Source organism: Taurulus bubalis, assembly GCF_910589615.1.
Source record: "Taurulus bubalis genome assembly, chromosome: 4".
Lineage (NCBI taxonomy): Eukaryota > Metazoa > Chordata > Actinopteri > Perciformes > Cottidae > Taurulus > Taurulus bubalis.
Genome location: NC_136592.1, coordinates 8,749,358 through 8,775,920, shown reverse-complemented (window position 1 = coordinate 8,775,920; position 26,563 = coordinate 8,749,358). Strand labels below are relative to the sequence as shown.

The 26,563-nt window shown below is 42.3% G+C and overlaps 1 protein-coding gene across 2 annotated transcripts in view; it reads right to left on the bottom strand.

Annotated features, from left to right (window-relative positions):
- Window positions 1-348: 348 nt before the first annotated feature.
- The window catches only part of phkb (phosphorylase kinase, beta), a gene marked incomplete at its 5' end in the record, with an annotated part of 94,515 nt that continues 68,300 nt past the window's right edge, over window positions 349-26,563 (bottom strand). The window contains 17 exons of one of the 2 annotated variants that reach the window (XM_079217330.1): window positions 349-2,094; window positions 2,406-2,537; window positions 2,636-2,743; window positions 4,010-4,139; window positions 4,465-4,599; window positions 5,157-5,362; window positions 9,021-9,111; window positions 9,504-9,561; window positions 9,737-9,818; window positions 10,856-11,018; window positions 11,268-11,326; window positions 15,203-15,293; window positions 16,000-16,082; window positions 16,554-16,658; window positions 17,478-17,561; window positions 24,318-24,411; window positions 25,187-25,242. In XM_079217330.1, the coding sequence (XP_079073456.1) occupies window positions 1,957-2,094; window positions 2,406-2,537; window positions 2,636-2,743; window positions 4,010-4,139; window positions 4,465-4,599; window positions 5,157-5,362; window positions 9,021-9,111; window positions 9,504-9,561; window positions 9,737-9,818; window positions 10,856-11,018; window positions 11,268-11,326; window positions 15,203-15,293; window positions 16,000-16,082; window positions 16,554-16,658; window positions 17,478-17,561; window positions 24,318-24,411; window positions 25,187-25,242 (1,815 nt within the window). In that variant the 3' untranslated portion in view covers window positions 349-1,956. Of the gene's footprint in view, window positions 2,095-2,405; window positions 2,538-2,635; window positions 2,744-4,009; window positions 4,140-4,464; window positions 4,600-5,156; window positions 5,363-6,559; window positions 6,651-9,020; window positions 9,112-9,503; window positions 9,562-9,736; window positions 9,819-10,855; window positions 11,019-11,267; window positions 11,327-15,202; window positions 15,294-15,999; window positions 16,083-16,553; window positions 16,659-17,477; window positions 17,562-24,317; window positions 24,412-25,186; window positions 25,243-26,563 lie in introns of both variants that reach the window. The other variant, XM_079217329.1, reaches the window with a different exon arrangement.

Sequence of the window (26,563 nt, the reverse complement as noted above, 5' to 3'; positions counted from 1 at the left end):
TGAGAATGAGGCAGCGCTCTTCTATCTTCTCATCTGGCTCTCGCCCACCTCTCCACCTCTCTCTGCCAGTCAGATAGTCAGTGTTGCAGACAGAACACACAGCCTGATTGGGGAGATGCAGATTGATAAGTGGGTGTAACTGGTAGGATCCGATTCGATGCCAAACACACCACTCAGCGCTGTAGCAGTCACGCTCCATTTCTGCTGCAGTTTCAGTCACTTTCATGTGAAGCAATTATATGTGTGTCTTTCATATTTCCACTGCAGAAGAAAAGGGGAGATGTTTTTTTTTACACATTCACATATATGGCTTTTAACAGTGATTGTAAAGTGACACAGGCAAATATCTATAGTTTACAGGATAACTTTATTCTTTGAAAGTACAGTATTGAATTAAAAATACGTACACGCACGCACGCGCACGCACACACACACACACACACACACACACACACACACACACACACACGTTTGAGTGGTGAGGCACGCTTTAAAATAAGTCAAAGTGAATCTTCTCTAATTTCTACCAAAGAGTGACAGCGGTGTTTACGGTTGCCCACATTCAACAGGCATTTTCTAAAGGGTCCTCAGTCTCAGGACGATAGATGAGCAGAAGTCATTGTCATGCAGATCCCTATTGTGCAAAATAAACTCTCTTTTGTAGCCTATAACATTCAGAGAAACCATCACAATGATTATGGCAAACAGTACCTATGGTCATGCGGGGTGATAGGACACGAAAGAGAAACTTACCACAGCAGAGCAAACAGACTAACTTCAGCTAAATATACCGAGTAATTCACTATGAAATCCAAATATCTCTATGGTTCTCAACCCTTATCATGCCAAAGACCCACAGATTGTTTAGATGAGGGTAACCAGATGATGATTCATTTACAGTACATATGTAAAATGGCAGACTTATCCCCTTTTTCGTATCTGGTGGTAGCCAAATGCATTAATCTGAGAACCATACCTCTCAATGTGACCGTGTGCTGTCTAACTGCTATGTAACAGATAAGCGTTATTGCTGGTGTGGTATAGCTTACCTTGGAGCTCATGGTTAATTGTGGAATTAAATGCATAATAACCAGAATACAAAATATTTAAAATGTAATTTCTAAGCAAAACAAAGCAAAGTTAGAGAAGGTTCATGTCCTGTAAGTAAGTATGACGCTGCAGCCAGCAGCCGGTTCCCCTGTTCAGTTTTTATGCTAAGCTACGATAGGATAATTCCCTCAATTTATTTTTATTATGATGTTTTTTGGTGGGAAATACTTATTATTGGAGAAAGGGCAGGATAACAGTAGAACGTTGACTATGTGCCTTTTTTTAACATAAATAGCTAGCCACCTATGGTAATTTAAAACACTATAAAAAATCTTGATTTGAATACATAAAACAGCTGGGAGACTGAGTTCTGGCAACAACAAATAAGTATCGAGGTTAAGCAAGGGTAAAGGCAGGTGAAGGATACGAGCTAGCCCCTTATGGTATGTGGCAACACTAGCTACCGGCCACCAATGGTAATAAATAACTAGAACAAATTGAATGTAACTCAAACACATTTTCACACAGTACAGTTGGGATATGGACCAACAATGTGTAGAGATAAAAGAAACAAGGCCCTGGCGATATTGAGAGTATTTCCTCCGATTATCAACTTGTGTTTTTATGGTAATCTGGACTGGTGGATAGGTGTTACCCAGTGGAGCAAACTGCAGACGTGCTAATCTATATGCCAAGAGAGGCTTCTGCTTACAGCTGTTATTGCTGTTGAGCCAAAAGTCCAGGAAAAAAGTAGCATGCAAGTGGCCAGAGTCCTGCCACAGGGGGATTGGAGAGGTTAGAAGTTATCTACTGGATACACATGACGGATACTCAGAAGCCCTTGCCGGACCGTTTGATGACTCCACTGCAGCAGGCTGGGCTTAGCGGGGTCAAAGCATTGTAAATCTAGCTAACAGAGCACGGGTCATCCTTGCAGGGCTTGAAATCCCCTTGCAGCAACAGGATCATGACGGCCTTGGTGAGGTAGCTGGAGGTGCCTCTCTTTTCCACCGCTGGTGTATTGTAAAAGGCCTCCATGTCATTCTGGCAGGGGCACAGATGAAACGTGCTTTCAAGAATTTAAAAAAGCAGTCAGAAAAGTTATTTATTTAATGATATGCTAAAAGTAAAAAGAAAATGAAAATGATCCCAGATTAAAAAGATAATAAGACAATGGCAGTATGTTTCTATTTGGCTTTTGAACACAATTTAACTAAGCTGCCGTTTTAGTGAAATGATCAGCGTGTGGCTGGAACAGAAGCTCAAAGTTTGGGAGCACGTTGATTTGGAAAGGTGATGAGATCTTTTTGAGAAGATGTGATATCAGCTGCAGCCCAGAAGGGAAGCCGCTCTACCTGTTTCTCGACGCCTCCGTGATCCTTCTGGAAGTCGCTGAAGGCTTCCTTCACCAGACCGTCCAGATCCAACTTGTCGCAGAACTCCAGCTCCGGGTTTCTCTCCAGCACGATGGAGACCACCATCAGCAACTATTCACACAGTGGAGACAAGTCACGTCAGAAACTAAGAACGGAGTATTCTCTCTGCTTAATGGTCGAAACCCAGATCACGATCATAAAGAATGTACCTCTACGATGATTTGTCTGTACTCGGGCAGGACGATGTTCTTCAGCGTGTCCTCCACCAGCAGGGAGAAGTTCATCTCATACATGGTCATGTCAGACAGTGTCGGTTGCTGCAAAGAGACAGTTACAAAGTGTGAACAGACATGTCCGCTGCTGGATGATGTAATTGATGATCATTGTGTATATCCTGGGCGTGTTTATGAGCAGTATAACATCATCACAGGGCTGTTTTTAATAATCTCTTTAATTATGTGTGTCCTGATTAAAGTGTCACACTGAATCCTGTGACTCCATCACTGACGGCACGAGCGAGGCAGAGAGTGGTGCACTAATAGCCCGAGTATCTACAGCCGGTGTGAGAACACGTCCTCGTTTTTTCCGTTAGCTGAGCAATCTCTCTTTCCAGGCAGATCATGAGAGATGTAGAGGAAGTGGAATATGGTCCTCAAATATTTGGTAAATCCCACTGGCCAATACGTTAACAATAGAACTGGTTTGAGAAAAGAGAAATGTATTCAGAAATGTATTTGGGATTTGTTTAGTGTCAACTGTCTTTCTAGCATGACAATAAAGAGAACAATGATATAGATATAGAACTGGATGTTTTGTTAGATTATTTGAAAAATAAAATGAATGTAGAAATCATCCTTTTGGGGAAAAGCTAATGTAAAGTGGATGGCTGAAAATCCAAATAAGCATCCAAGAGAAGTTTCTTGAATGGATGCTCCAGATAAAAAAACAAAAACATGGTGACTTCATCTATTTCTTATATACAGAATAACATTGAAGTTGGCCCCTCCTCCTGGCACAATGACACCAGAAGCACCCGCCCCCTGACCGTGGTTTGTGTCGCTGTGTTTTTTTAAAGAGGTTGATGCTCAGAAACATCCTAAACACAGCTAAATAAGAAAATACAGGCAGAGGGTCTACCTGCAGGCACAGACAATGCCACACACTTCTAGTGGGTCAAAAGGGATGATCGAGAGGGATTGTTTTCATAAAGTCTATACATAGTTTTTTTTTAAAGAAAAATCTACTCTTTCTGCCTTTACTGACAAATAGATGTAGCAATGTACAGCCAGCCAAAAGGCATTCACTGCAAACATTTTAACCTGTCGTAGTAGGAAAAGCTCAGGTGTTAATATCCGGTCCATACTTGGGGAAAAGGTATTTCGGCAGACACGGTCATCAGTACCCGAACCAACCAATATATGTGAGCAACACTGTTTTGAGCAACAGAATTGGTCAGGTGTTCTTTAAAAGACAGCAAAACATAGAGATCGGTGACTAAGACAAACACGTGCTTGTTCAAGAACACATTGCAATACACTGCACAGCATTGATCACAGTGTTTATTCTGCAGCGGTGTCAGGTACCTGCGGGAGGTGAGTCCCAGCCACCATAAAACCGTTGGGGGTCCTCTCCAGGATCTGCCAGACACGATCATAAAAGCCCAGAGGGGTCCTGTTCAGAGAGCCATCGATCTGACGCCTGTTCAGCCAAGACCTGAGGCCAAAGCAAAGGGGGGGAGCTGTTGAACCGGGTTATAGAGACTGGGAAATAGATGTTGAAAGCCGTGCTTCTAGTGGAAATTGTCCGTGTGTATTAGATTTCAATTTGATAAGATCAAAATGTATTAACTCCAATTTTGGAAATTGGGTTGCGGTAGCAGCAGATAGTAGAAGATATGGATGTAGAAAAGATTAAAATAATTAAACCTAAAAAGATTAAACAAGTGAACGTATTAAGATAACGACATTGAGTCTTCAAAGGCAGCAAAGTGAGCAGAAAGGGATGAGACAGCACGGGCTGTGTCCTCCAGAGTGGGTACCTGCCGGTGTGTTGTGGCTGCAAGACGTCCAGCAGGAGCTGCTTGATGTCGCTGGGGGAGAGCTGGTAGATGTCCTGGGCTGGCATGTCTCCTGCCCTGATCTTCAGCTCATGTTTCATGGCCTGGACAATCCATCTGGAAATGCACAGTACACACACACCCACATACACACAAAAGCTGTTGACCACCACAGAACTGAAACCTATATACAGCTCACATTTGTCTGAACAACGGTGAACGCGTTCAAAAAGTGTCCTCTCTTCAGTAATGCTTCACCGGGTCACGTTTTCTTTATCGTCAAAGAAAAGGTTAAAGATTGAATTTTCCAGACAGTATTTTCAGACCCAACATGTCAAGAAAAATGTGATTGGACTTTTATCTGGTAGGTACAGAGCGAGCCTTTAAAGTGAACATCAGTCCACTTCTAAGAAAACTGCAGCGTGGTTCATAAGAAGCATAACAAAATAAACAAAAACCGCATGGACACAGATATTTGAAAGCAAGGCGAATTTAAGAACATAATATAATAAACTGAGGGAAACCTGCAGCCTCAACCGACGCTAATATTCATTGCGTTCTTCGTGTCCTATTGAGTGGCCTGAAAACCAGCGGAGGAGAATTACAGTGAAGCGCACATACTGCATGACTAAATGTGCAGCGTTCCAACCATCCGGATTCTGAATTGGTCGTACCCGACTCTGATCTTGAGCATGCCGCTGAACAGCTCCGGGTTGTTGGAGATAATCCATCCGATATGAATGACCAGCTCCTGCTGAAGCACGGCCTCCCGCTCCCCACCTTGAGGGGAGCACCTGCTGTAGATGATGCCCTGGATCACCCCTGGCGACAGTGGGTTGGAGATCACCTCTTCCTCTTGCCCGAATATGCCGAGGGTCACCTAGCAATCACAGCCAATAACACGCATGCACACACACACATCCAGGGAAAAAGAGCATACACCGAAACCACATACAGTTAGAAAGTTCTCTGCACTTCAAAAAACAACTTGTTGTGTGCAATATAGCTAAGCTTTTGTGAGCACGTGTACATGTATGCATGTGCATGTGTGTGAAAGTGTGTTCGTGCATCAAACGGCATGTGCACACACAGTACTTGCACACGCGGTACTTCATCCAAGGTGCAATTACTACAAAGTATCTTTGTTCCATACCTCTAAAATTGGCCTGCTCTCCCAGAAGTGGGGAAAAAAAAAGACAAATCTCAAGATTACTCTTTTGTATTTTGTTTCTTCTGAAAGGCATCTCATGAAAATTACACCAAACCAATCTTCCAGATGGGAGAGAAACACTTTCATCCTAGCCTTCAGCTGATGAAACAGCACTCTGGAGCTGTATAGCATTCATCTTTACATCTCAACTGATTGTAACTGAGCAAAGAATAGCCTGGAGCTGGAAATGAAGTCTGGAAATGACCGCGGGGAAATACATTGTTGGACTTCACTGTCGACGAAAAATATAAACAAAACTAGTCCGAATAGACTTAAATGGGGTGGCGCCTCTTATTTCTTGAGGAGCCATTATTGTAAGGAGAGGAACACAGCTGTCTTAAATCTTAAATCAGCTTTTCTCATCATGTTGAGAGGAGCGATCCCTCCGGTAAGCAATCTATATGCAGATTCACACCTTGAGCTACTTCAGCATAATGAAATGCCTAAAACTGTTCAGAAGGGTAAAAATGAGGCGAGATAACTGACGTTCTTTGAGAAGAGACTAATCTCTGAGTAACAATTGACAGGAAATGATGCACTGAACCTCATCCAGAGCGAGGGAGCGGCACCAGACAGATTCCCAGGGTTACAGTACATCAATGTGCCGCCTGGCTACAGCTACAGCTTTGATGCGCACACAAAGGAGGTGAGCTGTGATGAGGGATGTGAGCGTGCAGCTAGTATCTCCCACCGGGTTACAGCACGAGAAGCCTATCATCGTGTATTACCAATTACGTTTATTTTAATCAGTGAACATTAAAATCACTGCCCCGACATGCCATTTCCCCCAAAATAACCCCAAATAATTTGTACAGAAGGGATGTTACGGTAAACTACTCGGTCCCTGCGCTCTGTGTGTCCACTTACCTGCTTGCCATGCACTAACACACTAGTAATACTGGGGGCAAGGCTGTCCACTAGCTTAGTTAAGAGACTGGCAGCAAGACGGACAACAGACCTAGTGGGCGAAAAGACACAAGAACATTCTTGACATCATGACAGATAACTAACAGGTAGAGCTTTAGAAGACTACATCTTTTTCTTCATTTTTTACAAGGCTAAGACTCCAATTCCTCAATTTAACTGCCACTTCAGTACAGATTATATTATATATTGTATGTGACTTTTAACTTGTAATCAAGTGTTATTAATTGCCTTGTAAAATATGTAAAAGTACCAAGTACAGTGGCCAAATAAAGTACCACAACTCAAACATTTCATCAGGCATTATTAGAAGTACATGGATATTTTGCTAACAAGATGAAAAGGCGAGATATTATCCTCATGTTCCATTGACAGTTGCTTCCTTTCTATTATTATAGCACATCAGAATTAAATAGACAAACAAACCTGACTGAGGACTGCTACCAATCTAATAAATAATAAATGTTTAAGTCCCAATCCTAATTAATGAATGTGATTTAGTTATTGAATGCTTTCTCTTCAAATATTTTAATGTTCACTAATGTCCCAGTTTGTTATTCGCAAGAGTCACTATGGCCTTCAAACTGCCTGCGATCGCCTGCAAGAATGTACTGAGGGGAAAAAGCAGCACTGATTGTAGCCCACAGCCACGGTTGCTGTATAGACACGCACAGAGTTGAAGCCATCCTCACAGAAGCAATGAACACATGAAATCATTTCATTGAGGGAGTGATGAATACAATCAGCACAAACTCCTCTAATAATATGCTATTACACAACTCTTTTGGTGCGTGTGTGTGTGGAGTTATTCAGTTCCTGCAACTGTGGAGCTCCGAAGGCACATCTTGAGCATGAAGAATAAAAATGCAACAAAGCCTGAATGTTTAGAAGGCATGATGTGGTGTCGATCTTCTGATGCCTTGTTGGGGAACCTATTTCAAGCTTCACTTCCTGGCCCATGTTAGATAAACGAGAAAGTAAATTAAACTCGAGTATTGATGGCATTTCCCAGCAAGTTGGAATCCAGCCTCCAGGCTTTTCTTTTTCACTGTATAACGGCAAAATCAAATTTCTCTCTGCCATACATTCATAAAACAGCATATAATAAAAGCTGTCGTGTTGGTCAGGTTCAATGCACTTATTTGTAAGTCACTTTGGATAAAAGCCTCAGCTAAATGAATGTGATGTAATGTAATGTAACCTCGGCACAAATTCAAAATCAAACCATCGGGAGTATTTGGTCAGTTCTAGGTGAGTGAGGCCAGCGGTATACCCCAAACAAATACACTCTTTGCAGCTTTGTGGTCAAAGATAAAAAAGGGGAAGATATTTAGCGGCTTGCCAGTCTCTTAAACACAGAATTCCCACTTATTCTGGCTTTGAGGAACCTGAATATTCAAGCTGGGGTCATCCAAAAGTAACTGGAATACCTCCTCTAGGCCACACATCACGGTGTGCTGTAGTAACACTGCAGCATGAGGAGACAGACCAAATACAATTATAATCTACATGTTGGAAGAGCTGACAATATGAAGGACAGTCAACTTTGATGACATCTGCCTCCCGGGAGACACATTTGCTCTCGTATTACTTTGTTGTGACAAATGTGCTAATGGTGTCTGCTCCCAAAGCAACAATCAAGCTCCTCCACCGAGCACACGGCTGAAACAGCGCGTGTAAAGGCACTCACAGGGCCATCACAAATGGGAAAATCCTATTTCATTTGGCGTATACAGCTGGCCTTATTGCAGAGACGAGGCTCCAGCCTCTGTGGAGGTTAATGGAACGGAAGCAAAACACCGGCAACAAGCTCCTGAACACACCTGAGTCAAAGTGCCTGCTAGCTTGGCCAAACTCACAGCTGTGTGAATGTGAGCAACCGCATTAAGCTAAACTTAGTGGTTTATCCGGAATTTTAGCACGGTGCTACGATGTGAGCCGGCTGCTGCATCACAGCTCCTGCTACCAGGGGGACTAACAGACTAATAAATATCACAGTGAGAAGTCAGATTTCACTTATTAAGACCTTTTTGAGAGTAAAACTTGGGACGATCATTAATTTTACACAAAAAATGCCTGAATAATGCTGAGTACAGTCACTATTAACTGTTCCTTTGAAGATTTTCATATCATTTTTACAAATGATTTTCATTGTTTAATTTATCCCTTGCTTAAGGCAGCTTACTTCTCTATTTCAATTGACTCATTTACACAATAAAAGAGTAGAAATTGAAGACTTTTTGAAATATTTCAGTAAAGCACTGACTAACTGAGTGCTGTTAGTTGGTTGGTTGCTTATGAGGATTGGCGGAGCCTCACACAGCTCTCAAGTTAGACAGCTAGCTAGCCAGCTGACTGGGAGAAAGCATGCAGAGTCTTCAGTCCATCTCTGCCCAGACATTACCTGCTTCCCATGCACCAGTATTGTGGTGATGTGAGGAGCTATAGAGCTGGCGAACTTCTTGATAATGGCAGCGGCGTGACGCACTGCCATCCTACAGTTAAGCCAGATTAAAGTGTTCACATGAGACAAGATTTTGTGAAAACAACAAACCGGGGACACAACAGGTGTGGAGATATTTGGTTAAAGGGTGCCCAACAAAAAACATAAAAAACATAAATCCCCACCCCCTTTTAATTCACACTAAATTATTCAATATAACGAAACACTAAATGTGCTGGATGTCACCTCCTTGGAAGGCCTCACTAGTACTGAATGCATCTTTAGAGGTAACGTTTTCAGAACTGGGCACTTCTAGTAAAAACTTTTATGTTTGGACCCCATAACGGCAATGTAAGGCCAACAAATGAAGCAACACACTGGAAGGCGGCAACCAGTGTATGCATGGTAAGTATTTGTGTATGTGTGTGTGTGGGAATATCAGACCAAAGCTTCCTGCTGCCAGCTCTTCTGTAGATTCTCTCCAGTTCATCCATCAGGTTCTCTGGAATCACAAATATGTTTGCGTTTGGACATTAAGAAACTCTGCTGTTCTGTTTCAGTATGTGTGATTAGTTCTTAAAAATGCTCACCAACTCTGAGTGTGTGTGTGTGTGTGTGTGTGTGTGTGTGTGTGTGTGTGTGTGTGTGTGTGTGTGTGTGTGTGTGTGTGTGTGTACCATCTTTTGCAAGGAGGTCTGGTCCTTCTCTCCTCAGAAGGATAACTGCAAGCTGAGCCTGACTGGCCAAGCAGTTGCAGTCCTGAGCAATGACACGCACAACAACACAAACACAAACACACACACACACACACACACACACACACACACACACACACGAGGGTAGATGAGCCTGGTTACGCATACAAACACAGTAGACTTAAACAAACTCAGATCACTTCATTGCACACAGCTGCAATATTGTCTGTTCACAGTAAGCACTAACAAGACTTATTGAAACTTTTATTGTTAGACCAGATTGCTTTCTGGCATTTTGCAATTGTGGTAATAATTGTCATTTGAATTTGATAGCAACCTTAATGTGCCTGCATGTGGAGGAGAGAGCACCTTTAAGCATGTCAGAAGACGATTGGGGTAAGTTATCTATCGTTTGCTTGAAATGCTAAGTGTTTATTGGCTTTGGTAGCGTCAATATGACCGATAACATGCTAAAATAAATGAATAACAGATGTGGATGTGGGTTTCCAGACTTTCAGTCTGTCATGAATTTCTCATTGACTCAACAAATCACAATTGCAGAAGGCGTGGGCTGGGGTTTGGCTTTTTTAGACACGTAGGAAATATTAAAGTCCAGAGCCAGATTGACGAGCTGGTAATTGTGAGCAGACTTGGACGGACTGTACACAGAACCTGGCATTGAGGAAATATGTTTTAACATATTTATGAGATGCTATAATGAAACAGGTAACAGGTGGCCAAGTGACCGTTGGCAAGAGTGGGCTGTGTCGACAGGGGGAAACGATGAGGGCACAGAGGTTATTTTCCCCACAAATAATGAGGCAACCCAGGTGGAATAGTTTAAGAGTTGCTTACACCACAGCTACTGTTTGCCTGTATTACAGTTTTTCTCCCTCAGTCACACACACAACTAAATTTACCAATGCACACAATTCGGAACATTTGAAGCTTGTGTCAACAAAAAGACCCCAGGCTGCTAAACTGGAAGCACAATACCATTGTTTTCACCCACATAGAAATCCTAAACAAACCAGGACTGACATCTTAAGGATTGCCACGAAAGAATACGTTAGTTCTGCTGTGAACCGTTGATTAACTCACGTGGAACTTCTGGATGATCTCCTGGGTGGGCTTCTGCAGCCACTCATCCACAGCGATCTCCGGCTGCTGCTCTAGTTCTGAGACGTTGGGTGTGCTCATCTGTCTCTTCACCTTGGAGTGCTTCGGCAGCTCCAGCTCCTCAAAGCTCTTAAACTCTGGGATCCTAGACACATGCACACACACACTAATTGTATGAAGATGGCAGATCCACAAGCAGTTGCTTTAATCTCACTCGAAACATTTCACAATTAAATCAACAAGCAAAACACTGCTGGCATCAATACTTTGCCATCCTCAGATTGCACGCATATCAGATTAAAATTGTATTTGTCATGGAAATCCGTAATGAGCTTTTTGAAATATCAAACTGACCTCTGACTAATTTAGTACAAAGACTAAAGGAAACTCTTACTCTGCCTCATTGACACGCAGGAAGTCCAACTGCTCCACCACCGCTCCAGATATCAGGGTCTAATAGGTCGATGAGAAAAAAAAGAAGTTGCAAAATGAGTATTCCATTTATATCCAAGAGATTGCACCATAATATAGGAAATCTGAGTCTAAAGACACATTCAGAAGCACAAAAATACAGGAGGAGAGAAAGCACGGCTCTATAAATACCAGGGAGGTTTTTCGTGGAACTCAGGATGCAAAACAATTGTTTGAGCAACAAAGAACACATGGAGTAGTAAGGTGTGAACTCAGTTCAATCTTAAAATTCTACAAACGTGTATGGGAGCGGTAACAAGTTAGTAAGATTGTGAAAGTTTGAAAGCAAAGCAGTGTGGGAGCAAAGAGACAGTTCAATGCAACCTGCTCCTGTGGTCTAAATGTGATATTAGCCATTCCAACTGAACTCAACTCCAAAAACAAAAATAAGAGGCAAAGGAGAGGAGCAATCCTGCTCCCCATAACAATGAGGTGATGAAGAGGAGAAGTGTTTCAAAGTTGTTGGAGTTAGCTGTGAAGTGAATAGCAAACAGGCAAAGGGAAGGAAGAACTTTAGAGCAAAACAAAAAACGGATCCTATGAGGAAGTCTCAGCTGAACGCCATAGACTCAGTGGGAGAGAAAGTAGGGGTGGAAAACCATAAGTCATAAATAAACAATTTGAACATAATTGTAGAGCGACCATGGCCTTGTTTTTTGTTTTTGCTTGTGTCAACATCCTAAACAAATACCATCTGCCATGAAAAATAAGAACTAGCTGCAGTAAAATGTTTATGGCTAATTGTAAATTCATGAATGCTGCCATGAACATTCTAATGAGTTAAATCAAATCGGCTGTTTTAATATGAACATATGTGAAAGTTTTACTTTGTTTAACCTGCATTAACAGATTTTCTGAGCACTTGGGGGCGCTGTAAACCAGCTGTACATGCAACTCAGACATATTGTCCTTTTTTTAGGTGGAGATTGGGAAGTTGTTAGAAAAAAGTTGTTTATTTGCTCATCTAGCAGACATATTGACATACTTGGATTCATTTACAGTTTTGTTTGTCTATACCTGGTGAATGTGGTCTACTATTCACTCCCTGTTTAGCTTGGTTTTGGTCTCCACCAACTAAATGCACCGCTATGTTCACCAGCTAGCCGCTAAAACTGCGTGTCGGCATTTGGTGCGGAGCAGGTTGAGTATAAAGGTCTTTTAATACTTCTTCATGAACACTCTGCTGATGGAAATGAGGCGGATGAGAGGGTGAGAACCTAATGGAAACGTTGTAAGTTAAAAGATGCTCAAATGCTCCGTAGAGTTGAGCGATGTGGCAAATCTCTGGTTTCAACACTATGAACCTTTCACATGCCATGTAGTCGTGTGATCCATCGTTAATATCAAAATATTGACTATAGCAGCTTCAAAGGAATTTGGTGTTGTGTGTTAATGGCCATTCCACCGCCTTGGTGACCAATGGTCCTGACGAAGCAGAAAAACTGCTGAACTAAGTAGACTATCTTCATAGCGTCTGTGATGCTATCACCCAGTGATGGAGATGGATTCATTTATGTACATCGGCACTGAGTGTCTATTCAGGTTTCTCTATTGTCTTCTCCGCAGGACAAAAGATACATTGAGGATCAACCTCTAATGCAGTGGTTCTTAAATGTATTTTTTTTTGTCACGCCCCACTTTGGAGGAAGAAAAATGGGGGTGGTCAAAGGAAAAACCTTCTTTGGGATCTTTCTTTCTTTTTGCTTTATTGGCTTTATTTCATCCTCCTTTAAGCCTGACTTGGGGTCAGCCCAAGAGTAGTGTGGGTGAATTTTGGGAGGATAAAGACCAGTCGGGTTGCTGCATTCTGGATGAGCTGTAAAGGTCGAATGGCATTAGCAGGTAGTCCTGCCAGGAGGGAGTTACAGTACTCACGGCGCCAGATGATCAGAGAATGTATTCTCCTGAGGTTGTACAGCATGAACCTACAGGATGTTGAGCAGCATGAACCTACAGGATGTTGTACAGCATGAACCTATAGGATGTTGTACAGCATGAACCTACAGGATGTTGTACAGCATGAACCTATAGGATGTTGAGCAGCATGAACCTACAGGATGTTGTACAGCATGAACCAATAGGATGCTGTACAGCATGAACCAATAGGATGTTGAGCAGCATGAACCTATAGGATGTTGTACAGCATGAACCTATAGGATGTTGTACAGCATGAACCAATAGGATGTTGTACAGCATGAACCTATAGGATGTTGTACAGCATGAACCTACAGGATGTTGTACAGCATGAACCTACAGGATGTTGAGCAGCATGAACCAATAGGATGCTGTACAGCATGAACCAATAGGATGTTGAGCAGCATGAACCTATAGGATGTTGTACAGCATGAACCTATAGGATGTTGTACAGCATGAACCAATAGGATGTTGTACAGCATGAACCTATAGGATGTTGTACAGCATGAACCTATAGAATGTTGTACAGCATGAACCTATAGGATGTTGTACAGCATGAACCTATAGGATGTTGTACAGCATGAACCTATAGGATGTTGTACAGCATGAACCTATAGGATATTGTACAGCATGAACCTATAGGATGTTGTACAGCATGAACCTATAGGATGTTGTACAGCATGAACCAATAGGATGTTGTACAGCATGAACCAATAGGATGTTGTACAGCATGAACCAATAGGATGTTGTACAGCATGAACCAATAGGATGTTGTACAGCATGAACCAATAGGATGTTGAGCAGCATGAACCTATAGGATGTTGTACAGCATGAACCTACAGGATGTTGAGCAGCATGAACCTACAGGATGTTGAGCAGCATGAACCTACAGGATGTTGAGCAGCATGAACCTACAGGATGTTGTACAGCATGAACCTACAGGAACGTGTTGTTGCGGTGATGTTGGCAGTCAGGGAGAGTTGACTGTCGAGTGTCACACTGAGGTTCCTGTTAGTCGGGTTCGGGGCCAACACTGAGTTGGTAATAGTCAGGTCGTGTGTGGGAAAGTAATTAAGGAGCAGCACACTGCTCCTTAATTACTAAGGATGGGTAAAATGCAGAGAATAATTTCCCCACTGTGGGATTAATAAAGGATCTGTAATACCTCACAGAATACAGCAGTGGTTCTCAAACTGTTTGAGAACCACTAAAAGGTAATAATAATAAAAGGTAATGCTATTGAAAGAAGGAGTGACTTCTGAAGAAAGAGATGAAACCCTGCATCTGTGATATTAAGCCGTGATATATTTCAGAGACGGCAGTGATATCTTTTGTAAATGAGCCAACGGGAGAGAGCAGGCGGCATGTTTCCCCCCATGCATAGCCACCTATATAATACACTTTCACAATACACAAACAATCACAAGTGTAGTAACATTGTGACATTGATTCAATAGTAAATCAGTCTTGATTGGAATTGTGACAATGTCAAAACCTAACGTCATTGATCCTCCCAATAAAATGTGACCAGTGAGACATTTGACTGCTTTGTTAACCATAGAACCAAGAAAGACATTAAAGGTGATGGACACATGAGCAGAAAGAAAAATCCAATTCCTTTATATAAAATATCATTTAGCTTGTCTTATAACTATTTTCAAAGGGAGTCCAAAAAAGGCCTTGTTTTATTATATTTTTAATCATGTTTATTTTATTGCTCAAATACCTAATTCGCTTAGATTTTGTGGCAATCATAAGCCATACTAGCCATTGAAAAATACCATTATTAGGGGAAACTCGCACCATTAGCTAACTATTGACGGTTAACATGTCCAATAATCCATAAGAAGTAAAGTCCTTGAAGTGTGCAGTCCAAAAACAAAGAGTGGTTGAGAATAACCAAATTAAATAATCAATTCCATAATAAACAAGTCTATTTCAAACCTGAAGTCTGTCGACATGAACTTTGACCCCTCCGATGTTGCCTTTCTTGAACGAGGCCAGCATGTCCAGGACCGGGTTGAAGCGGCTCCCCCTGGTGAGGCAGAGGTTAGAATTACAAAGTGTGTTTCTTCCTACAGTCCACAGTAGAGTGAGTCTGTCTCATTCTGAGTCTAAACGTCTGTGTTCACCAATATATTACAAACACATGTGTTAAACATGTCAGCCTGAAATCATCATAGATGAATTTGTTTTTCTCAAAAAATCAACACATTTCACCCAGACCGTCACCTTCCATTCAGAGCATCATCCCGATCAATAGCGAAATAATGACTATTGAGTTGCTTCTTTGACTGACTCATTCCAGATACTGCAGTGTGGCTGTTTAAGCGCTTGTAGCACATTTAACATATATGGCTTTCTGGATAATGCTCATTACTGCTGTAATCAGCCCACCATTCAGGCTACATTGATACAAATGAGAAACTTTATCACCCAATCAGCAAGCATATACAGTTGCACCTTGCCGCCATAAAGATAAATTGCAGTACATGTGGGAGGGAAGAGAGGTAAAGTGGGAGGGAGAGAGATGTGTTGGACATAAAAAATTTATCAGACTGCATTGTGCATGTCAAGGCAATCAATGTGTTGCGAGCTTGAGCCAGTATCAAAGAGAATAAGAGCGGTAGAGGGTGATGTATGGGGCGATAGCCGGACTAGGAATGCTGTAAGAAAGCTATCGAAGGACAGGAGGACATTAAAGAAATGATAAAAGAGCTATTATTGAGTGTGTATATTACTTGATGTTATCCTCGCGGATGAGAACCAGGAAGAGTGGACGTCCCTGCATCTTCCAGCACTGTTTGATGAACTGCAGGGTGTTCTGCACGCACACACACACACACACACACACACACACACACACACACACACACACACACACACACACACACACATTGTGATCACATTGATATCACAGTCAGTCAAAAACTAAAATAGTCCAAATCTACTATTTCAATCAAATAAACATTTTGTATGTTTTGTTTCTGTTTTCCTCCATATTCTATGACCAAAAGGTCCTTGCTAGGAATTGAATGGGAAGTTACAAGAGTTCATCAGTCAATAAATCTAGTGCTTGAATTGGTCCAGTACTCAGGAGAATATTTGATTTCTGCTCATATCTGCTGATTCCCTCTCTCTTTTTTTTATTTTTTTTACAAATGTCAGGCTGCATCTCTTAAGACCACACAAGCTAAATACATCTCAGTTATTTAAGTTCTTCTAAACATAACAAGTGGTTGGCTGTGGAGCCGTAACGGCAACAGAAAGCTCCATGAGTGTGACCCTGACTTACCTTAATGTCATCAATCAGCAGCATAACGTCCTGGGACAAGTAAAAGTCACTTAGATCAAACACTATTGGGTAGCACACCACCGTCTTGCCCAGGATCCGATAAATCTGGAGGGAGGCGCACACACACACACACACACACACACACACACACACACACACACACACACGGTTGCATGAGAAGACGGATGGCTCGCGAGTAGCCACGTATACATTATTCTGGGCAGCGTAAAAAACAAGCCATCAATCCTAAAATAGAGGGACACACAAAAAAACACATATCCACTTCTGGTAACGCGCACACGCACACACACACACACACACACACACACACACACACACACACACACACACTGATACAAAGCCCCCTTCTCACACATATAGATTATCATAGGGGCTCACACACTCACACACATGCACCCTTACAGACACACACTGATGATGATAAGGCCCTCTGGCAGTCTGCCATCTTCCCTATGAATGTTCCATTATAATACTGCTTTAGCAATGCGTTGGGAGCCATGATTCATTTGTTTGGTAATGCCTTTGTTTGAGAAAGCTGCTATAGCTCAACTTATTTGCTGACCTTCATTTGGAAGAAACTGCAAACAACATCACACACACACACACACACACACACACACACACACACACACACACACACACACACACACACACACACACGGCCTCACACGCACAGACTGCCTGACAGCTTAGCATATTAAAATAATCTATTCAGCATTCACTGATGCATACTGTAAGTCTGAGAAAAACTCTTGGAACTGAATATTTTCTGTTTAGTTCAGTTTGACTCCTCAGAGCTCTGGGAAACGTATGCAGATCAACATGTGAGAGGTGTGTGAGTGGTCACCCATGACCTTTGCAGCACATGCATGCCCATGTGTAAATGGTAGGCAATTCATATACCTTGCAGGTCCCAATGCAGCCCACTGGCCTCTCTGGACGCCCACTCAACCCCAGCTTTTTATTGACGGCAAGAAAACGGTATGCCTGCAGAAAGAAACACACGTTAAACTCTCGTCAGCAAACACGACACACACATTGCACACGCTGTTAACTGCTAACCTTTCTAAAAAAACGTGTTTTTTTGCCCAAGCACATTTTTCCTGCGAGATTAAAAATATCACGTTTCACTGGAAATGTCACGCCGTGCGGAGCCAGTCCATATTGTAATGAAAGTGCAAGTCCATCATCTCTATTCCACTGAGATACTTCTGTTGTTGCAACTCATGAGCTGGAATTACCGGCATATGGCAGAACCACCTACTGATATTTAGCTCTGTGTAAAGTTATGAGACGTGGCGACAGCGAAAGGCCCCTGTGCTGCGATGAGCAGCGTGCTTAGTGGACCCAAGCACGCCCATGGGCACCGAGCTGAAAACACTGCTTACAGAGGCCCAAAAAAAGAGACCTGGCTGAGCCCTCATTAGAATAAATAGGCTGCATGCTGTTTGGTTCCACTTGAGCCACTTAAAATATATGCACCAAATCCATCGTAAATATTAGCTGGTGCTAAATTGACCCTTCACTAGGCCCCAGCCTGCCATACTTCCCATTCTAGCACGGCCCCTGTGCAGTTTGCAGTGATAATGGTGGTAGATTGCCCACTCACATTTTTACATTTTTATACAATGGGTCTTCAATTACACACTGAGGTTTCCAGCTGATTTAAAACACAGAGGAATAAAGAAATACAATTGCTCCTTTATTGCCGGGGAAAAGCTAGTTAGCTCTAGTTTTATAGCACGGAAAGGAAACATTGCAGGGACGGATATAGAAACACATGCTTGGAGAAGCAGCACAGGGGTTCGATTTGGGATTTATTGTTTGTATTTTTTCCAATAATCCATTTAATATCTACAAGAGAAACGGCTTTCTGAGGATGAGGACTGACCAAAGAGTTTGGCAAAGGTAAGGTTATCTGAGGTAACGAGTTTTGCTGTAGTGTAAACTTTCCCAAACCAAATGCAGAGCAGGACAGAGTTGCTATTCTTCCTCTAAACTCTGATACATTAGCATTGTGATTTCCATGCAGGGGATGTGCCAGTCCCAACAGTTCTTTTCTCATCTGCCTCTTTGCTATGCCGCAATAAATCACTGCAGTCTCCCTTCGACAGGTTAAACTATCTCCCAGCTTTTTCTTGCTGTGGATTGGCCACCAGTATATGACCTTGTTTCCAGACAAGTAAAACAGAATTGAAAATGTAAAAAAACATCTAAAATGTATGTTGTTGTTGTTTTATTTTGTCTAGGGAAAAGGTCCTATAATTATGAGAAACAGGTGGTTTCTACCTGGTCGATCGATGCATAATATGTCCACACATTATAAGTCATAAGTCAGCTCTCAAGACTTCTAGAGCAACTTTATGAACTGAGGCTAAGAGAGAGCTCAACTCCAACAGGGTTTGGATGAGGACGATGGGCTCAGAGTAGCTGATGTCAAGTTTCACACCTAATTAGTAGAGTGAAATTATGTGGTGTCAGTAAAACTGGTGAAAAAAGGTAGAATTCTCCCACAGGTTCAATTTAAATTTGTGGGGCTGACTCAGCTCACACCTCAACACTTGCCCGGACCGACACAGTTACCCAGATATAAAGAGCAAGACAGATGAATAGAAATCCTTAACGCAGTTGTTTCGTCCACGCCCGCCCCCCCCGTCGTCAAACAACGCAGGTGAAAAGGCCAAATGAAATGCGTTTAGAGATGGCAGCAGGGAGGATACAGGAGCTGCAGCATCAGTTTTTCCAGCGCTTTTCTTTGGTGCTTTGCATAAAAGCTTTTCACCGCTGTGTCGTCTGCTGTCAAGTACACTGATTGATGCAAAAAGAAAGAGGACATTGGACATTGATTCCCTATCTCTGCTTGCTCGGAGCGCAGTGGTGTGACACTCACCACAAGTTACTGATTATGTGTGTGTGTGTGTGTGTGTGTGTGTGTAAGCCGCGGTCGTGTACGTGTGTGCATTACATTTGTGATGTGTCTGGCTGAATGTGAAAGCAGTACTTATTCTCTTTGTGACAGCCGATGAATTCTAAATTTAAATGCCTCCCAATCTGTGCTATCATGAAGCAGCATCAGTACACCCACACACTGAAGTGGCACTGCAGGAAATCTGCCTATCAAGCCCTCAATGCCGCATTCTCGTCTCAAACCAGCTGCAATTCATGCCGTCAGCCAGCAGGTGGTGCTCTGCTACCCCAGTGTACTTCCTCACCGGTTTGAAAAGGGCTGAGCTGAACACAACGGGGAAGCAAGAATTGGGCCAATTAGAAGAAATTACACTAAAAGGAGCAAAAGTGCTACGTTTATACAAAAGAAAGAGACACGGTAATTGAGGATTAAGTGGCTTTGCAAATCACTGCCCTAACAGGCAAGAACGAGACCTGGAGGAGAAAAGCCACGGGAAGTCGGAGGAACCTCTGCACCCAGAACTTCCTGTGTGCAGAATACCAATGAAGAAAGACAACATGCAGGAAGCCTTTCAAAGCATCCTTTCATTCCCTGAGATTTCCACAAACAGAAAGCCTGACAGGGTGGGAGAGATAATGAAAGGATGCATCTAAAAGCTGTATTTTACTCTTCTGCAGTGGCCACTATGTGTGAAAATGTGCAACTATTTACTGACATACTCTGCAAAACTTTAAATTCACCAGGAGCAGGTCCTTGCACATGTTTATCGCTGCTGGGTTGGTGCCCCGAATGGTGGAAATGTAGCTGTTGGTGTCACAAAATGTGCATAACAGATTTACTTTCACAGCAGGTGCTGTCATCCAGAGGGACTTAGCGTGCAGGTAGGAGTTCAGCAGCTTGCCACACGGCTTAAAATGATACAGCGTGTGCCTTTTGAATCTGGGATAAACCTTCTGGTACTCAAAGGGTTTCTTTAACCACAGACTGCCCCATAACATGTCGTTAAAGGGCGGGGATGAATTTGTTCATGTTTCTCTTCAAACAGTAATCACATCTTTATATGTACATTGAAAGTGTTGTTGGTCACTGTAACTGTTGTTGCTGTGAAGCAATCCCTTAATAGAGTGACTTTGTAAGCAATGGGGTTCAAAATGCAGAATCTAAACTTTGGGAGAAGTGGCTATCAGTCAAATCAAAATGGGTTTCTTCCAAAGTTACAAATTCCCTCGGATAGCGTTTCCTTGCCGAGCTGTGGTGGAGGGATCGTACAACAATGAACTACTTTGTACCAACAGGACTGAAACTGTTTAAGTATAAGCTTATGTGGAACAAGGACGGCAGATTTTGTCCCCCATCTTTGCACAGACATTAAGAAGAGGTCTCTTCACAGCCAGTATGGACCGGAGAAACAATTACATCGACCAATAACTCTTCTGGGATCTGTCAAGATGGGCCTTCTTCTCATACTTCTGTCCATTATGACTTTTGGTCATGATTCATGACCGCCAACACGACACGTCTGCTGGACGTATTTGGGAAATGCAAGAACGACAGCCATCGGGGCAATGTGCGGTATTACTAATAAACCACATGCTGCAGAGGTACACTGTAGTTTTCATCAACTGCCACTGTGTACAATAAGTCTGAACCGGGATGATGGGATTATTTCGTGTAACACAACTGTTTGAGCTGTTGTAATCTTGTACTGCCTCACATTTTCCTAGAGTATTAGAATGAGACCCATGTGGAAAAATACCGTAATTTCCCTTCAAATTCTTTGTCCAGAGTGTCTCTTTAGGGCTTCATTGACATGACTCCAGCTGTTGCTTGTAACTGCAACATGTGTGAGAGAAACAAAATGTCGTCCACAAAGATGTCCACACGGACTATCAGATATGAAACCGGGAGAGAAACCGCTAAAAGGAAGGCTATTTTTAGGAAAAGCAGCGATTTGCAAGGGGATACGCTTCAGGTTGTACGGGTGGGAATAACACATTGCAAAATGTAATTGCCACTTTCCAGTCGTCAGGCAGCTGTTGTCAACACAATGAAACGGCTGCGAGGGACGAGGTGAGGTGAGCAAAGGCGGGCCCGCAGCACAGGAGATGGTGGTAACTCCGAGATGAACAGATTCTGGGCTTGGGATTTAATATTCAGCGCAGCGCCCGCCTCTGACTCACAATGGCACATCCATCGGAGAGGCTGAGCACCAGGCAGCAGAAAGAGGCAGAGGGGAGAGAAGGAAAAAGTAACAGGTATGACAGTTCAAAGGCAGATGATAGACCTGGAGGGGAGCGTTGTTTGGTGTAACGGACATAATTGGGGCGGGACAAGATGTAGGGCCTAGAGGGGAGAGTGGAGTTAGGGAAGCGGATGGGACAGATATAAAAGGAGAGGGTAGGAGATAGAAAAGGCCTGGAGGAAGGAACAGAGCTCAGGGAGATGACGAGAAAAGAGGAATTGTTTGTTTAGAGATGGTAACGTGGCGTAGAGATGCTACATAACATACATGACAGATGAGGGACAGAGGCTAACAGGAGACCAGGGTTAGAGTGACAAGTATGACAGAGGAGAGACAGGAGATGGGGAGATACTAGTCGACTTCAAACAGCACACATGCAGATGAGACAGTATCAGGAGGAGAGACGAGGGTTTGAGTGACAGATGTGATGGGAGTGAAACAAAAGTTGGAGGCGAGGATGTGGGTGGTGTCACAGATATGACAGTACAAATGGTGTAATCTGCTGTAAATGAAAGAAGCAGAGTGGACAGGATGGAAGTAGCAGCTAGCTAGTGCTGAGCCTGATAATCGTTAAAGCAAACTTTTGAGTGAATAAACAGCAGTATTTATCTCTTCAGACGCATTGAACTGTACCTGCCACCTCACTTCCTAAAGCGTCCTTGCCAGGTCGAGGCGTATAACCATAGTCTGTATATTAAGAAGTGGATTTAGTCATTGTGATTGAAGTTGAAAGACGGAAAAAGGGACAACTCCCAGACCGGAAAACGGCGCAGTAACGACCTGTCAATCACAGGGTAGCCCCGCCCTCAAGCATACCCTGCTTTATGGTCTATTTTGCTCTAAATGTGACCATAATTTACTAAATGAACATCATGCTGTATTGAAGACTTGAAACTAGCGATTGAGGGAACACATCTAGTGATAAGTGATGTCCTTTTCTCAAAGACCTCTCTACAGTTGGACTTCTTATTGCAACCAGAGGAGTGGCCCCTTGACGGATGTTAGAAAGAAGGCAAGTTTAAGGCATTTCCGCATTGGCTCCACTTTTCAGACCTGGAGGAAGCCTGTGTAACCTATGCCAACCAAAGTAAAACACTATTCTGGTTTAAATAGCATGTTAGTGGAATTTCGGAGACAACCAATTGTGAATACTTTTGTCATCTTGTTGAAATATCTACAGTCAACTTTTCTAGACAGAACAGAGTACATCAATCATTGAGTTTTCTACTTCTTAAACCGTGACAAAGGAGGCATGCACCAGATCCACTGCTTTCGTTCTTACCTTTCACAATAAAAGCCCTTGACATATAATATTGGGAAGCTTGGGTTTGGGTATTTTTGTGTCAAGGCCATAAAAGTTGAATAAAAATGATAAGGCATTTTAAAGGATTTAGATTTGATGAGCAGACTCGCCGGTGGATTCAGTTTTGATGAAATTCTATTGAATCCCATCTCTTTTGTTCAGAACGCTGACTTACAATCAAAGTGTCAGCAGGGATTCTTATGAATCATAGATTTTGAAGAGTGCATTTCAGGTTCATGACGCAACTCCTAGTGTTACTGTTGAAAATAAATGTACTTTTCGTTCCAGAATCAGAATTTATTTATTGAAGTTTATTGCCAAGTACGTTACACATGCAAGGAATTTGACTTGGTGTAAAGGTGCATAACAATAAACAAAAAGCACTCCTCATAAACAGAAATAGTCTCAAATCTGTTACTGCAGTAGACGTAACCATGATGTTTGTAGTTTACGTAAGAAAGCCTCAAGGTGAATCGGAGAAAAGACTAAAGCTTAAATGACTGATATGCATCAAGGAGATCAAAAATAGAGAAGGAACTATTGGTTGAACAAATTATAGATATATGGTTGTTTTTCTTTCATAGGTTGAGTATCACAAAGGTGACATCTATTGAGCTCTTTATATCATGTATTTTCAAAAAGGCTGTTCCTCTGAATTCTATTCTCTTCAGAAACATTTCCCTCTGCCTGTTTTGGCCTCCAGGTTCACAGAAAGAGTTGTCCAGGTAACAAAGGAATTGGTTCAAATGAACTGTTTACCTCTGACAGCGCCGCCTGACGCAGCCTTCTGAGAACAATTATGCAAACCGCTGCGCTCCGTGTGTCTCCACCATGATGCAGATCAATCAACATGAAACGATCACTGTTCGACTGATCAAACACTTCAACCAACCGCAGCCTTGCTGTTATTAATGGGACAATCAAGAGGGGAAATCTGAAGAGTAGGACATCTTGGACTGACAAGCAGATGGACTGACAGCTAACTGCTGAAATGTAATCTGGCTGACTGAGGTGGGTTTGTGTAGTTGTGGTGGTAGTGGAGTGGCATCATTCGTCTTTCACAGTCGCTCCCCTCAAATTTCTTTGAGTCGTTCACAGTGAACAGGAATGACTACCAAATCCATTCCAAATTTGGTCTTTATATTACTTTATGATGTTTTGTTCTATCTTTATTGTCAGTGGAGTACATCACGGTACATCAAAAGACATTCTAACTTCCATTTCACAGGGACTTGAACTCGACACAGCGGGATGGGTAAACTTGACTAATGTGTGACCAACATGCGTTACCTTGACCAGCTCCTTCTGAGGCCAGATCTGGATGGGCTCCACCTGTTGGGGCGTCTGGGTCTGAATGCCATAGGTGTTCAAAAACACCTGAAGTCTACACAAAGACACAGACATGAAATTACTATTTATAATTTTAGTGTAGTTGTTGCCGTTTTTCAGCATTGGTGCCCTGGAGCTATCGATGTCTTCCCTGGTCACAAATTATGGACACAGTAATATTTATTTGATTATTGGCTACTTTATTAAATGCTGGAATTAATCATTCATCCCATTGAAGATCTACTGTGTTCTGCAGCAGCAGCTTTTGACCTTTACATCTACTGTATCTATCTAGATTCTCCCTTTGAAAATCTGGATCTTTATAAGTCTGTTAGTCCTTGAACTACTGATGCGTCAACAGAAGATAAATACATCTATTGGTCTTTCTTGTAAACATAAAACGCATGTAAATAGGGTCTGCTGTAAATCTGTATCCATTATAAACCTATTCTATTGACCACCACACTGTATATCAGAGAGCAAAAATGGGCCGCATAATGGGACTGCAGTGAGAACGATGATTCACGAGTCCTCCTAATGGGACTTTTCCAGCCACTGCAATTGAAGGTACAGGTTAACAAGCTTCACAGGTCATTTGACCTTGTTTGACACACGCACGCCCACACTCTTACATATGTGACCAAGCATGCAGGCACCAACACGCATACTCAGAAGAGCACACGCGCACAACGAGAAGAGAGATGGATGATGTCAGAGGTCAGGCTGGGTGCCACCTTTATGAGCTCACTTTGATTAAAGCAGTGATAGACCTTTGACATGTTCAGAGACACACACACACACACACACACACACACACACACACACACTACCTCTGGCTCTCTGCTATCAGGGCCACGTGAATCACCACGTCGTTCTCGATGGGACCCTGTGGAAGAGACAAAGGACACAGAGGTTAACATGCGGACCACAGCTCTGCTATGTGTTGCATCACTGGTCACATTACATGCAAATGTGTGTTTTCTTTCTCTGGAACATTTCTCCTTTGGCAACACTGTAAATGTACACTGGAACAAATGCGGACCTGCTGGATCCGTACAGATAGATCACAAACGTTTAGATCCAAGTGTCCGTTCTGTTATTTCTGAATCCTAGCAATTTGTTTACCAGGTTAAATGTTTTATGTGTTCACATTCTTGCTTTAATATTTAATGTAATCAAATAATTTGCTTTGGCAATGCTGTACATCAGACACCTTTGCCACTAAAGCAAACTGGAAAAGAATTGATTTGTGAGCTCATGTGAGAGAGAGAGAGAGAGAGAGAGAGAGAGAAAGGGCGTTAAGATCCAAATTAAACTCAGTCCCTAATACAATGACAATAGCCTGTGTTATTGCTACCTCCTCTCTCTCACAAGTCAAGTGAAAGTAAAACTCAGCAAAAGTTGATGAGAGACGTGGGAGCGCTCAACTGGGAATAAAAAAGGACGAGGAAGCCGTAGAAGGGATAAAAGTACAGAGATGGAGAGGAAATGAGGCTGGTGCACTGAAGTTGTCTCCACTTTGATGCCCATTCCAAGAAACCGAGGAGTAGAATACAGACAAAAAGAGGCAGAGAAGCAGGACATGTCTGATTATTTAATATATTTTATTTAAGTCAAACAACACAAAACTATTTCAAGAAGATTTTCATAGCAATCTTAAATCTGCAAATTTTGCTGTTGCACCTCACGTGAGGATTTCCTGCTTTTTTAATTTATGGTATTAATCAAAACTGGATTGAACCAAAACAAGACCGTCCAGGTGAGCTGGAGCACTAGACACAGTTTGTCAGGTTCACAATGAGCCAATCAGATTCCAACAAAAATGATGATCAGCGGGGGAATATATGTTGTTCTGTTGGTTTTGTTTTGTTTGCCTTGACATTATTTAACATGAATATAAGTGTTACTTTTGGATAATGTATTTGTGCCTGTATCTCCAATAATAAAAATACCATTAAAGAAATTGAGGAGCCGCTTGTATCCCCCCTCAATATGGAAAAGTATTAGATTGGACCAGTCCGACATGCACCCAAATCTATTTGTGACCTCTTATTAAAGCTTATTTTTAGGAATGGTTGGGCTTGGGGTTTGAATGCCACAGACAAGCTTGGGAATGGAAAGTATTGATTCCAATATCTTCATAGAATTCGTTGACAATAAGAAAAATGCAGACCAGCACCAAGTAAACAGAAGATATCGCATTGTAG